Below are 13,585 nucleotides of genomic sequence, written 5' to 3' on the forward strand. Positions count from 1 at the left end.
AGGAAAAACAATTCCTAATTCCCAAAGAATATTCCTAATTCCTAAAGAATTCTGCCCAAAACTTTTACCGTGTATTTATGTATCTTAGAATACCCAATAAATACCTGTTGAAAGAGAGAATGAATGGACGAATAAGTGAATGAGAACACTCAATAAATACCTGTTAAAAGAGAGAATGAATGGATGAATAAGTGAATGAAAAGTTACCTTAGAATCCATTTCAGGGCCGGGCGCGGTGGCTCACGTCTGCAATCCGAGCACTTTGGGAGGCCAAGACGGGTGGATCATGAGGTCAGGAGATTGAGACGATCCTGGCTAACAAGGTGAAACTCCGTCTCTCCCAAAAAATACAAAAAATTATCCAGGCATGGTGGCGGGCGCCTGTAGTCCCAGCTACTCGGGAGGCTGAGGCAGGAGAATGGCGGGAACCCGGGAGGCGGAGCTTGCAGAGAGCCGAGATGGCGCCACCGCACTCCGGCCTGGGTGACAGCGAGACTCCGTCTCAAAAAAAAAAAAAAAAAAAAAAGAATCCATTTCAGGTTTTCTTTTCAAGTGAACATAAAATATTAAAATAACATTTTGTTTCCACATTAGGCTCTCCTGGGGTTTGCTCTATGCTGGTTTCATCTTCATTATGGCCCTTTTCTTGGCACTTGTTATAAAATCTACACTGTTTATCATTTTGTCTGGCTTCATGGTGGTCTTCGGCCTCTTTCTCCTGTATGGATTGTCTTTGGTGAGTTAGTGAATGAAATATCTCTCTATCCACCTCATAGCCTAAAACTTAAGTATTTGTTTCCGATTGATTACTCTATATGCCTCTTTTTTCTGTCTACTCTGTTTGCATGTAAAAAATCTATAAACAGGTATAATTTGATTTGAGGTATTTTGTAATGTCAATTTTTAGTGCAATTTGCAGAACATAGTTTTGTATGTTATATACAAAATAATAACTCTAATATGCAACTGTTATATACACAAAATAATAACTATAATTTTGTATATCAATTTTATTATGCTAGTAATAATGTTAGAGAAATATAAGCCAACTAGATCTTCTCTCGTTTTAGATAGCTTTGGCTTTCTTAATGAGCATCTTGGTAAAGAAATCTTTCCTCACTGGCCTGGTCGTGTTCCTCCTCACTGTCTTCTGGGGCAGTCTGGGGTTCACAGCACTGTACAGATACCTTCCTGCATCCTTGGAGTGGATTTTAAGCTTGCTTAGTCCCTTTGCCTTTGTGCTTGGAATGGCCCAGGTGAGACACCATCTGAATGTCTACTAATGATATTTCTGAAACATCTGTCTTCTCTGGAATTCAGGAGACTGGAAGTAATCATTTACAAATTCAGCATTGTAAGCCTTAAAATTCTAGCAAAGGCTGTTGTAAAGTTGCAAAGACAGAACTTTTAAAAGCTTTGAAATTATTTAGCCCAGCAAAATAAGACATTTAGAAAGTGAAAAAAAGAGGATCAACATACAATTATTTAAAGGCAATATAATGTAGTTTCTTAGGCTATTAATTAAATATGGACTTATTGCAAATCTAATTCTAAATAACTATCCCAGTTCATATTTTTACCTAGTAATTGAAGAGAATACATGATTAAAAATCACTAAATTAAATTGAAAATTTAAAACATCTGGAAAATTCATTAGTAAATTATGTTTCTGTTCATAAAATGTCTTTTCTGTTTACATCATTCTTTATTGAATTCCCCCTGCCTTCTAATTAAATGGAAATGTCAACCATTAAATATCCATTATTTAGTGTTTAACAAAAGGATTATTAATTATAAAGAGCTCATTAACTTGAACATCATAGACGAGCCCACTTCTGGCTCTCCTTAAACACACCAGTGCCTTTTGCCCAGAAATTCTCCCTCATGCCACCAATCTACATGGATCACCACATCTTTTGACTGTGTCCTATTTGGTAAAAGTTCATCTGAGTTCCATCTCAAATGTAATCTCTTCCCATACTTCCCTACTTCCTCCTAATGTTTCAGTTTCATTTGGAACGTATTTTTGTCATAGCAATTATTAAATTGCATTCTAGTTGCTCATATGTCCATGCCTTCCAAGGCATAAATTTGAGAACCATAGAGGCAATCTCCCTATATAACTCTATTCTCAGTACGAGGCAGCTAGTAGTCCTTTTATTCCTATGCTAAACCTAACTGTTTAAATATAAACCTTAAACCTAATTTCCCTTAATTACTTTTCAATTTTCAGCTTTTACACTTGGACTATGATTTGAATTCTAATGCATTTCCTCATCCATTGGACGGCTCAAATATCATTGTAGCAACAAATTTCATGTTGGCATTTGATACTTGCCTCTATCTGGCGTTGGCGATTTACTTTGAAAAAATTTTGCCAAGTGAGTAGTGATATGATTAAAATCAAATATCATTTAAATAACTGTATTTCTGAAGACGAATCTCCTAATACACACAGTATTTATATTTTAAGGACTACTTTGTGTATCAACAGGAAAGGGAGGAAAAATCTCGTCGCCACTGGCCAAATTATTTCTTCATTTCTTTCTCACTACTTGACTTGTCAGAACTAAAGCCTGAATTTTGTTTATAGAATCACTAACCTTCACTTGAACTTCACTTTACTCTAAGTATAAACCTTCTTTTTTTTTTTTAAGGAGATCTTAGAAAGATAGTTCCTAAACAAGTCTGGTAATCATGGACATTTATAGCTGCTTATGTCTAACTATTTAGCTCAATGGTTCTGAGCTCTGGCTGGACAACAGAATCATGTGAAGAATTTTAAAGCAATTCTAAGCCCAGTTCAACCTGAAGAGATTCTGATTTAATTAATCAATGCATCTACATTTTTAAAAATCTCCCCAGAATTTCACAATAGGAAAGCCAGTATATCATAAATTTTCATTTGTATCACCTTGCAACATACAAGAATATGAGTTTCACAAAAGCAGGGATTTGTTTTGTTCACAGATGAAATTTAAGCACCCACCACAGTGTCTGATGCACCCTAGAGACTCAGTAGATACTTGTATGCTTCACTATTTCTTTTTTTTTTTTTTTTTTTTTTTGAGACACAGTCTTGCTCTGTCAGCCAGGCTGGATTGCAGTGGCACAATCTTGGCTCACTGAAACCTCTGCCTTTCCAGCTCAGACAATTCTCCTGCCTCAGCCTCCCAAGTAGCTGGGATTACAGATGTGTGCCACCATGCCCAGCTAATTTTTCTATTTTTAGTAGAGACGGGGTTTCCCCATGTTGATCAGGCTGGTCTCGAACTTCTGACCTCAGGTAATCCACCCGCCTCGGCCTCCCAAAGTGCTGGGATTACAGGCATGAGCTGCAGGGTCCGGCTTGCTTCACTTTTTTCTCCCTCCTTTTATAACCAAAGGCAGGGCCTGATTCTCCCTTCTGCATTTTCTATTTATTTAAGACAGTATGCCAAGGGCCCTTTATTCAAAAAGCAATGAATACACACTTGTGGAAAGAGAATAAGGGAAAGGGTGAGCAGGAAGACAGAAAGCCACATCTTGAGGCAGGAAATTCATCCTGTTTTGTTTTTGTTTTTGTTGAGATAATCCTTTAAGAATTACTGTCTCTGCCTTTTAAAAGAACCCAGAACAAAAGATGTCAGCATCCACTATTGTTGGCTAGCACACTTATACAATTAGAATTGTTTGAATATGGTCTATTTTCATTTGATTTTTTCCAGTAGAGGTAAAAATTACATAACTGATTAGAAAAATTACTTTTTTGCCTACTAATATTTTAAGCTTCTCTACCTCTTGTTAACATTGCTTATTTAAGACACATGCTTAAACAAATTTTCTCTGTTCCACTTTTGTTTTTATGGCAAAATCTCATTGACTGTTTTTTGTGTTTCTATCATACTGTATATCCCTGGTGTGCTGTGTAGTTCAGGAAATTTACTCTTGTGACCCTCGTACTTACTAATTCTTCCTTTTCTCTTTCTACTTAATAAAACATTCTGATTGTATTATTTTTCATTTTTGTTTGTTTTCCCAATGTGTTTATTCTCAGTGGATCCACAAACAGATGTCACTGTCTTTACAATTGCTTATTAGTATCCTCTTAGGTAATTGTTTTCTCTAACGAATTTAAAGTTTATTTTGATGTGCATTATGTGATATAGTCCATCTTTTTTTAGTCCTTGTTTCAAACATATTCTAATGATATTACTTTAAATATTCTCTTTGTATATGTTTTATCAAGTTATATCACATATTGTTACATTTTCATGTCTGCATTTTATTTTTTACTTAACATTATATCACAAAAATATCTTTCACATCCATGCTTTTTCCAATTTCAAAAGCATAGTATTTTATTATTATAACCAGAAAATTTATTTCATCCAAATAAGTGAGTTGTTCCATTTTCTTCCTAGTTGTTATCTGCTCACTAAGCTTGAATTTAAGACCAGAGGTGACTGTGTTCAAAATGCTTTCAAAGATAATAAATATGAATGACAGAAAAATTAACTGGATAAAATGACAGAATAATTTCATGGTAAATCTGGTGGCAGAAAGTATCTAGTTACAGTGGCATACTTTTATTTGCTAGATTTTTCTTTTGTCAAAAGGGAGAGATAGGTACTAACAACATACAATATGGCAGGTATAGAGAGAGTGTAAGATATTTATTGCATGAATGAAGGACTGAACATGTGAGAAGTACATAGAAGCTTGAAAACCCATAACCTTACAGTGGAGGTCAGCTGGAGAATACCAGTGAATTAAGGGGCTGCATTTCTTTTTCTTTCCAAATGTAACATTACTGTCACTCTCTCTCCCTAACGTGGTGATTGAACCAATATTTGTCTTCTGGCCATGTAGATGAATATGGACATCGACATTCACCTTTGTTTTTCCTGAAGTCCTCATTCTGGTCTCAAACACAAAAGGCTGATCACGTGGCCCTTGAAGATGAAATGGATGCCGATCCCTCATCTCACGACTCTTTTGAACCAGTGCCTCCAGAATTCCATGGGAAAGAAGCCATTAGGTAATAAGGCTGCAGGTGGAGAACAGGGCAAAAAGGCAGGAAGCTAAGAGTTAGCACCTGAGGCAGGCAGTTTTCCCTTTTGTGCTCTGTAGACAGTTCCCACCTGTCCTCACCTACGCTGCTTCTATCACTTTCCACCTTGAGTTCAAAGCAAGATCCCTTTACCAACCCCTTACAGCCTAACATTGTTGACATTCACACTAAATAAAAGCTTAAATTTTACCAGCTAAGATAATTCAGCAAAACCCTTGCTTGGATTCAGTCTTTTATTTGTTTCTCTTCATCCTCAGCCTCCCTCGTTGCTTTACTAGGTCTCAGTCATTCATTCTTTGTCCTCACCTCATCTGTCTCCTTTTTCTCTCCTTTTGTTGTCCAGGCTGGAGTGCAATGACGCGATCTTAGCTCACCACAACCTCTGCCTCCTGGGTTCAAGCAATTCTCCTGCCTCAGCCTCCCAAGTAGCTAGGATTATAGGCATGCACCACCATGCCCAGCTAGTTTTGTATTTTTGGGGTTTCTCCGTGGGTTTCAGGTGATCTGCCTGCCTCGGCCTTGCAAAGTGCTGGGATTACAGGCATGAGCCACCGTGCCTGGCCTTTTCTCTCCACTTTTTGAACTTCTCATTTTTCTTCTATTTTTTGTCCTTTAAAAGAAGATGAAAGAGTAAGAAAGAAGGACAAAGAAAAGGCCTAGAGGTAGATACAAAGGGAATTCAGGAAGAGGCGCCCTTCAGAGTTAAGCTTATCTCATTCTGTGTGACAACAAAATGTCCATTGTGTTTGGTGCTGGTGACTTTTATTTCTAGATATGAGAAAATAGGAAGAAAATCCTTAAGATCCCTGACTATCCAAGTCATACCCATCGCAATGACCAGCCTGTGCCAGCCCCCTGCGAAATGTCTCAGATTATCCCAGGTTGCTGAACTTCTAAAGAGGCTATTTCATTTTGTTATTTTAGCCTGTTCCGTATTTATCTTCCATATTTTTATTTGTTCCATAACTAAGCTAGGTTTACTCTAGCAGAGCAGCTCAGAGCAAAACAGTGGCTTTATTCGATGTGTTTGTGTGTTTCTTTTTGTTCCTCTCTGATCTCTTTAACACCTTGCCCAATTATAGGTGCTATGGAATGATGGTAAAATGGAATTAAAAATAAGAATATCTAATTAAACAGCTTTGCCCGGGAGTGGTGGCTCATATCTATAATCCCAACACTTCGGGAGGCTGAGGCGGGTGGATCACTTCAGCTCAGAAGTTTGAGACCAGCTTGGGCAACATGGCAAAACCTGGTCTCCACTAAAAACACAAAAATTAGCCAAGCATGGTGGTGCACACCAGTAATCCCAGCTACTTGGGAGGCTAAGGCCCAAGAGTCGCTTGAACCCAGGAGGCAGAGGTTGCAGTGAGCCGACATTGTACCACTGCACTCCAGCCTGGATGATAGAGCAAGACTCTCCCTCAAAAAAATTAAAAAAAAAAAATCTAATTAAACAGCTTTATATGAATAGAGACTGAATATTTTATGAATAGTAGATGATAAAATAAGAAACATAAATTTGATTTGGCTTATGGATTATACACTTACCTGGTAAAATAAAACCATGCAGATTTAAGGGCCTCAGATTCCAGACCTATAATAGTACCCAGCATAAGTTAATTTCATTCCTTTATTTCATTCCTTTCTATAGCCATCATCACCATGTAACCAATGTCATCTTATATGCACTGTACATGCAAGATGAAATATTTCATTTACCTTCCAACACAGTCCTAAAGCCCTGCAAATTTTCAGGTTGTGAAACCTGAAACTTCATGACCTGGAATAAATACGTTGGTTAAGGTAACAGAGCCCTAGGTGGTTGTAATGGGATAAGCTTAGGTGGGCAGTACTGTGAACCTCATGCCCTTGCTATTATGATACATTGATCGTCCTTCTTACTGTAGCTCTTAATGAACCCTTGGAGACCTTGAATCAGGATAGCCAAAGATCTTTCCAACCTGTGCCAGTGGTTCACAGGAGCCTTTGGGTACCTGATGTCCGTGTCATCTCTTGGTCTAGCTTCCTTAGCTTTGCAACTTAGAGGTGATCCTGTTCTCCAATACTAATATTAGCTTTTACCCCAATCTATGGAACCTTTGCTTATAGGTCCCAAGCACAGTTAAATTCTTATAACTCCTCACATGATGCCAATGTGCAGACAGGGTTGGCAAGCAGTATTCTAGCTGATTCTGTCACACAACTATGACTGCATGACAGTGAAGACCTAGATCTTCATGTACCTTGAAGATAAGATTCGTCCAATCCTGTCTACCAAACCGGAAATTACAAACTGTATAGGAAATTGTCACTTGGAAATATGTTTTCTTTTTTTTCAGAATCAGAAATGTTACAAAAGAATATAAAGGAAAGCCTGATAAAATAGAAGCCTTGAAAGGTAAAAAAAAAAAAAAAAAAGAGAGAGAGAGAGAAAATATTTATTGTATTAATATTGATTTCCTGATTTTAATTCAGCTTCGCTTTCAGTGAGTAATCAGTGGCGGTATTTCAGGCTTGAAAAGAGTTATTTGAACTACATAATATTTTTTTTCTAACATATTGCTTCTACTTTATACAAGTTAGAAAAAAATGAATATGTTTTAGATACAGATGTATTTAGAATCAATACTGGGTAATATTGAGGTAGTCTAAGGATATTCTGGGTTTTTTTTTTTTTCTACAAACTCAAGTTTGTCTTCTGTAATCCAAAAGCTATTGGTAGATACCGTATGTTTTTCTTTTGTGTGAAAATGTCACTTACCTCAAAGGAATTTTAGTCATGTAATAATTTACCATTCATCTATTCTTCCATTTAATAAATACTAACATTGACCTACCATATGCAGGAAATGTCAATGAACCTATTATATAGACATGTTTCATTCACTTAAACTAAGTCATTTCAAAATTTCAAAAGAAGCTATTTTGAGAAATAAGTTTATAGAGGGAACTTTTAATGTTTTATTTTGAATTTAACAACTCACTATATCTATATATAGAAAAGACAACCATTCAAGGAAATAAATAATGATTCATTGGCTCCATAATAGAATTTTGTCTGTGGTTTTAATTGTTTTTCTTCCTTTTTCTCCACCTCTTTTTTTCATCCCTTTATCTTATCTTTCTTTCCTTTCCTTTTTTCTTCCTAGATCTGGTATTTGACATTTACGAAGGCCAAATCACTGCAATACTTGGTCACAGTGGAGCTGGAAAGTCAACACTGCTAAACATTCTTAGTGGGTTGTCTACTCCCACCAAAGGTACAAACTAGTTTGTTTTCAAAGTCAACTGACAAATAAATCAGCTGTTAATATAAAGTTCTTTCAAGTGTTAATCACAAACACACATATCTAGGGAAAAACTGAATTTCATTTAATAGTAATATTCTACAGAAGTATGTAATATTTAATTGGTATACTGCATATGGAATCTGAGTACTTCATAATAATTATTTTCATGGTCATTAGTTACCATTTGGCATTCCAGCTTGTATCTTTCAGCTCTTTTTTCTTTTCTTTTTTTTTTTTTTAGCAATAAGGTTTTTTTAAAAATTTTTTTTAATTTTTATTTTAGGTTTGGGGGTGCATGTGAAGCTTTGTTACATAGATAAACACATGTCATGGGGGTTTGTTACACATATTATTACATGAACCAGGTATTAAGCCCAGTACCCAATAGTTATCTTTTCTGCTCCTCTCCCTCCTTCAACCCTCCCTCATCAAGTAAACCCCAGTGTCTGTTATTTGCTTTTTTGTGTTCATAAGTTCTTATCATTTAGCTCCCTCTTATAAGTGAGAACATATGGTATTTCATTTTCTGTTCCTGCATTAGTTTGCTAAAGATGATAGCCTCCAGCTCCACCCAAGTTCCCGCAAAAGATATGATCTCGTTCTTTTTTATAGCTGCATAATATTCCATGGTGTATACATACCCCCATTTTCTTTATCTAGCCTGTCTTTGATAGACATTTAAGTTGATTTCATGTCTTATTGCTCCCCATGATTCTGTGGGTTGACTGGGCAGTTTTTCTATTCTGGACCAACGTGACTGGGGCTGGATGATTTACCATGGCCTCACTCACATATCTGGGACTTCTGTTAGGGTGGTTGTCTGTCTCTTCCCACATGGAAATACATCTTTCAGAAGGCCCACTAGGATTCTTCACCCAATGATCCACATGATCCCAGCAGCAAGCAAAGACAAATCACTAGGTAGAAGCTCTTCATCAGACTCTGCTTGTATCACATTTGCTAGCATCCTACGGGGTATACAGGCAAAGCTAAATGTGAGGGGTAGACAAAGAGACTACACCTTGATGGGAAAAGCTGCAGATGGAAACAGTTTTTCAGTATACTATGCAACAAAAGTAGAAGTTTCTAATGCCTGAATTGTATAAACTATGAAGATAAAGTCATACATACAACATTTAATTATCAGTGATTTTATTAAGAAATATCTTAAGCCTTATCTTGATATTAACTTTTCCTTTGTTACAGGTTCAGTAACCATCTATAACAATAAGCTTTCAGAAGTGGCTGACCTAGAAAATCTCAGCAAGCTGACTGGAGTTTGCCCACAATCCAATGTGCAATTTGACTTCCTCACTGTGAGAGAAAACCTCAGACTCTTTGCTAAAATAAAAGGGATTCTGCCACAAGAAGTGTATAAAGAGGTACATGAATAGCTGGGCGTGGTGGCTCATGCCTGTAATCCCAGCACTTTGGGAGGCCAAGGCTGACGGATCACGAGATCAGGAGATCAAGACCATCCTGGCTAACACAGTGAAACCCCGTCTCTACTAAAAATACAAAAAGATTAGCCGGGCATGGTGGTGGGTGCCTGTAGTCCCAGATAGTCAGGAGGCTGAGGCAGGAGAAAGGCGTGAACCCGGGAGGCGGAGCTTGCAGTGAGCGGAGATTGAGCCACTGCACTCCTGCCTGGGTGACAGAGTGAGACTCCATCTCAAAAAAAAAAGAGGTACATAAATGTGTTAGAGTTAATGTGTTGGTCAAAATGAGATTATTAAAACCTGTTTGCACTGAGTTTTAATTTTAAATTATTTGTGTGCAAATCGTTGTACAATTGTTGGACAAGAAAATCCGATTTAAACAATAGCTAACAATGCATACAATTTACAATGTGCCAAGCATATCCTTAACTTTTAATCTAATAAATCATTTATTCTTCATAGCAACCCTATAAGATAGGTGCTATTATTATCCCTATCTTATACATGTGGCTCAAGAGAGCAAGTAACTTGACCAACTTACTAGTTAATGTGCGTGACATTCAAACCCGGGAAGTTTGGCTCCAGTGTTTGTGCTTTTTTTTTTGAGATAGAGTTTTGTTCTTGTCGCCCAGGCTGGAGTGCAGTGACCCTATATCGGCTCACTGTAACTTGTGCCTCCCAGGTACAAGCGATTCTCCTGCCTCAGCCTCCTGAATAGCTGGGATTACAGGCACGCACCACCATGCTTGGCTAATTTTTGTATTTTTAGTAGAGATGAGGTTTCACCATGTTGGCCAGGCTGGTCTCGAACTCCTCACCTCGTGATCTGCCCACCTCGGCCTCCCAAAGTGCTGAGACTACAGGCGTGAGCCGCTGAGACTACAGGCGTGAGCCACTGCGCCTGGCCCAGTGTTTGTGCTTTTAACCATTTACACTTTACAGCCTTGTATTTATAAATTTTTAAAAAAGGAATAAATTTTGGTGTATGACATAAATACTGTCTTTTGGTTAGATACAGAGAGTTTTGCTGGAATTGGAAATGAAAAATATTCAGGATGTTCTTGCTCAAAACTTAAGTGGTGGACAGAAAAGAAAGCTAACCTTTGGGATTGCCATTTTAGGAGATCCTCAGGTGAGTCACACTGAATTTGCAGGTGAATTCAAATTTTAAAAAATGGGAACTTTTGGTAATCGTTCAAATATTTTATTTGCAAACAACATGTGCTATAAAATATTCATCATAGAACATTACATAGAGTATCTAAATCCTAACCATAATGTTCTGTTCCATATAATTCATATGGTTTTTGCACTGTTTTCTGGAAGAACTTCACCTTTGTGGAAAACCGCTTTATATACTTTCCTTGTTTATAGATTTTCCTGTTGGATGAACCAACTGCTGGATTGGATCCCTTTTCAAGACATCAAGTATGGAACCTTCTGAAAGAACGCAAAACAGACCGCGTGATCCTCTTCAGCACCCAGTTCATGGATGAGGCTGACATCCTGGCGGGTAATCACTGGTTTCTGTTAAGTACCCTGAGGAGGACTTTAAGAGATCTCAAAAATATGGATTGTTCTCTGAACAGTTCTATTTTGTAATTCGGCAATCTAGCTGTATCTGGTAAATTGGACGGCTGGTGGTAATTTAACCTGGACACAAAGCCTCTTGCAACCATTTCAGTGTATCTTGTAGAATTTTGTGTAATTTGGTCACATAGAAGCATGATCTGCCAGGAAACTCGCTTATTGAAAACTAAGTGAAGTTTAGATTCTAAGAGATCAATCCTTTTACTCAGAATTGAGGGAAATCCACTTGAAATATTCAAATGATTTTTAATGTTTCATCTGTTAAAATACATAATGGGATAATTTTCTATATTAGAACATATATCCACAAAATTTAACCTCCCTGATGGGATGGATTGCAAAACACGGTGTGTAAACGAGATTAAAATGTATCTATTTCATTGAGTTGTTATCAAGCCCTGCATTTAAAACCTTAGAAGCTCCTGAATTAAAGTTTGATTATATAGATGATTATCTGTCGTTTCTTGCAAATGAATGGGCCACTTTTTAACAAACTTTCTTCTTTGCTCTTCTTTTTCAGACAGGAAAGTATTTCTCTCCCAAGGGAAGCTGAAGTGTGCGGGTTCTTCTTTGTTTCTAAAGAAGAAATGGGGGATTGGATATCACTTAAGGTAAGGCCACTTAAGAAGACTGGGAGTAAATGAGAACTGGTCTAGTGTAACGCATGATGCTTGAAGCAAAACATTACAACACATAAGAAAAACTTTTATTATTACACGCAGGTGTTTGTATAAACATATATACGTATGTGTGTCTACCTAGTTAGTATGTATATGTAAGAGATATTGATCTGGAGAGTTTAGATATTGAGAATATAACAACAAAAGTTTAGATAAATATGGTTTAAAAATATATATCTGCAACACAGTTTTTATTAACGGAGGTATATATTAAGGGCACCTTTTCAACTGATGCACTTGTATTTTACACCTTCTTCATCTCTCACCCAGGGTGTTAATATATTCTTATGTCGGCTACTTGCTTCCACTCCTCCTAGATCTTCCTCTTTCTTGTTCTTCTCCTCCTGTCCATACTCTTCATTTTATTATCTTTATTTTGAATAGCAGCATATTCTAGCTGTAATTTATTGAGTGACTCAGATATGATACTTAACATTATTTTACTTAAATCTTCTATTTTTAACTTTTAATTTTATGGGTACATAGTAGGTGTGTATATTTATAGGGTACATGAACTATTTTGATACAGGCATACAGTCCATAATAATAACATCCAGATAAATGGGTATTCATCACCTCAAGCATTAATCATTTCTTTGTGTTATAAACATTCCAGTTATACTCTTTTAGTTATTTTAATATATGTTGACTGTATTCAACAATATATTGCACATATTAATATAGTCTGTATAGTCATATTAATATATTATACATGTAATATAATCTGTGAAGAATGTCACAGTAATATAATTATATTCACATGTAATATAATCTGTGAAGAATGTGCTATCAAATACTAGATCTCATTCTACTAACAATATTATCGTACCCATTAACCCCACTACCCTTCCCAGCCTCTGGTAACCATCCTTCTACTCTATCTCCATGAAATCAATTGTTTGAATTTTTAGCTCTCGCAAACGAATGAGAACATATAAAGTTTGTCTTTCTGTGCCTAGTTTATTTCACTTAATATAATGATCTCCATTCCATCCATGTTGTTGCAAATGACAGAATCTCATTCTTTTTATGGCTGAATAGTACTCCATTGTGTGTATGTAACACATTTTCTTTACCCAACCGTCTGTTGACGGACACTTAGGTTGCTTCCAAGTCTTGGCTCTTGTGAATGGTGCATCAATAAACATGAGAGTGCAGATATTTCTTTGACATACTGATTTCCTTTCTTTGGGGTATATACCTAGTAGTGGGATTGCTGGATCGTGTGGTAACTCTGTTTTTAGATTTTTGAGGAACTTCCAAACGTTGTCTATAATGGCTGCACTAATTTACATTCCCACCAGCAGAGTACCATGATTCCCTTTTTTCCACATCCTTGCCAGCATTTGTTATTGCCTGTCTTCTGGATAAAAGCCATTCTAACTGGGATAAGATGATATCTCACTGTAGTTTTGATTTGCATTTCTCTGATGATCAGTGGTGTTGAGGGTTTTTTCATATGCCTGTTTGTCATTTGTATGTCTTCTTTTGAGAACTATCTATTCAGATATTTTGTCCATTTTGAATTGGATT

The 13,585-nt window shown here is 36.7% G+C and overlaps 1 protein-coding gene across 5 annotated transcripts in view; it reads left to right on the forward strand.

Annotated features, from left to right (window-relative positions):
- The window catches only part of ABCA8 (ATP binding cassette subfamily A member 8), a 90,815-nt gene that overhangs the window by 21,624 nt on the left and 55,606 nt on the right, over positions 1–13,585 (forward strand). For 2 of the 5 annotated variants that reach the window (XM_050765015.1, XM_050765013.1), the window contains exons 7-16: positions 595–736; positions 1,071–1,256; positions 2,234–2,381; positions 4,852–5,020; positions 7,393–7,451; positions 8,203–8,313; positions 9,550–9,725; positions 10,795–10,914; positions 11,157–11,295; positions 11,893–11,983. In XM_050765015.1, coding sequence (XP_050620972.1) covers positions 595–736; positions 1,071–1,256; positions 2,234–2,381; positions 4,852–5,020; positions 7,393–7,451; positions 8,203–8,313; positions 9,550–9,725; positions 10,795–10,914; positions 11,157–11,295; positions 11,893–11,983 — 1,341 coding nt within the window. Of the gene's footprint in view, positions 1–594; positions 737–1,070; positions 1,257–2,233; positions 2,382–4,851; positions 5,021–7,392; positions 7,452–8,202; positions 8,314–9,549; positions 9,726–10,794; positions 10,915–11,156; positions 11,296–11,892; positions 11,984–13,585 lie in introns of those variants that run through there. The other 3 variants (XM_050765014.1, XM_050765016.1, XM_050765017.1) reach the window with 3 other exon arrangements.

The sequence above is a fragment of the Macaca thibetana genome, chromosome 16 (assembly GCF_024542745.1).
Source record: "Macaca thibetana thibetana isolate TM-01 chromosome 16, ASM2454274v1, whole genome shotgun sequence".
Lineage (NCBI taxonomy): Eukaryota > Metazoa > Chordata > Mammalia > Primates > Cercopithecidae > Macaca > Macaca thibetana.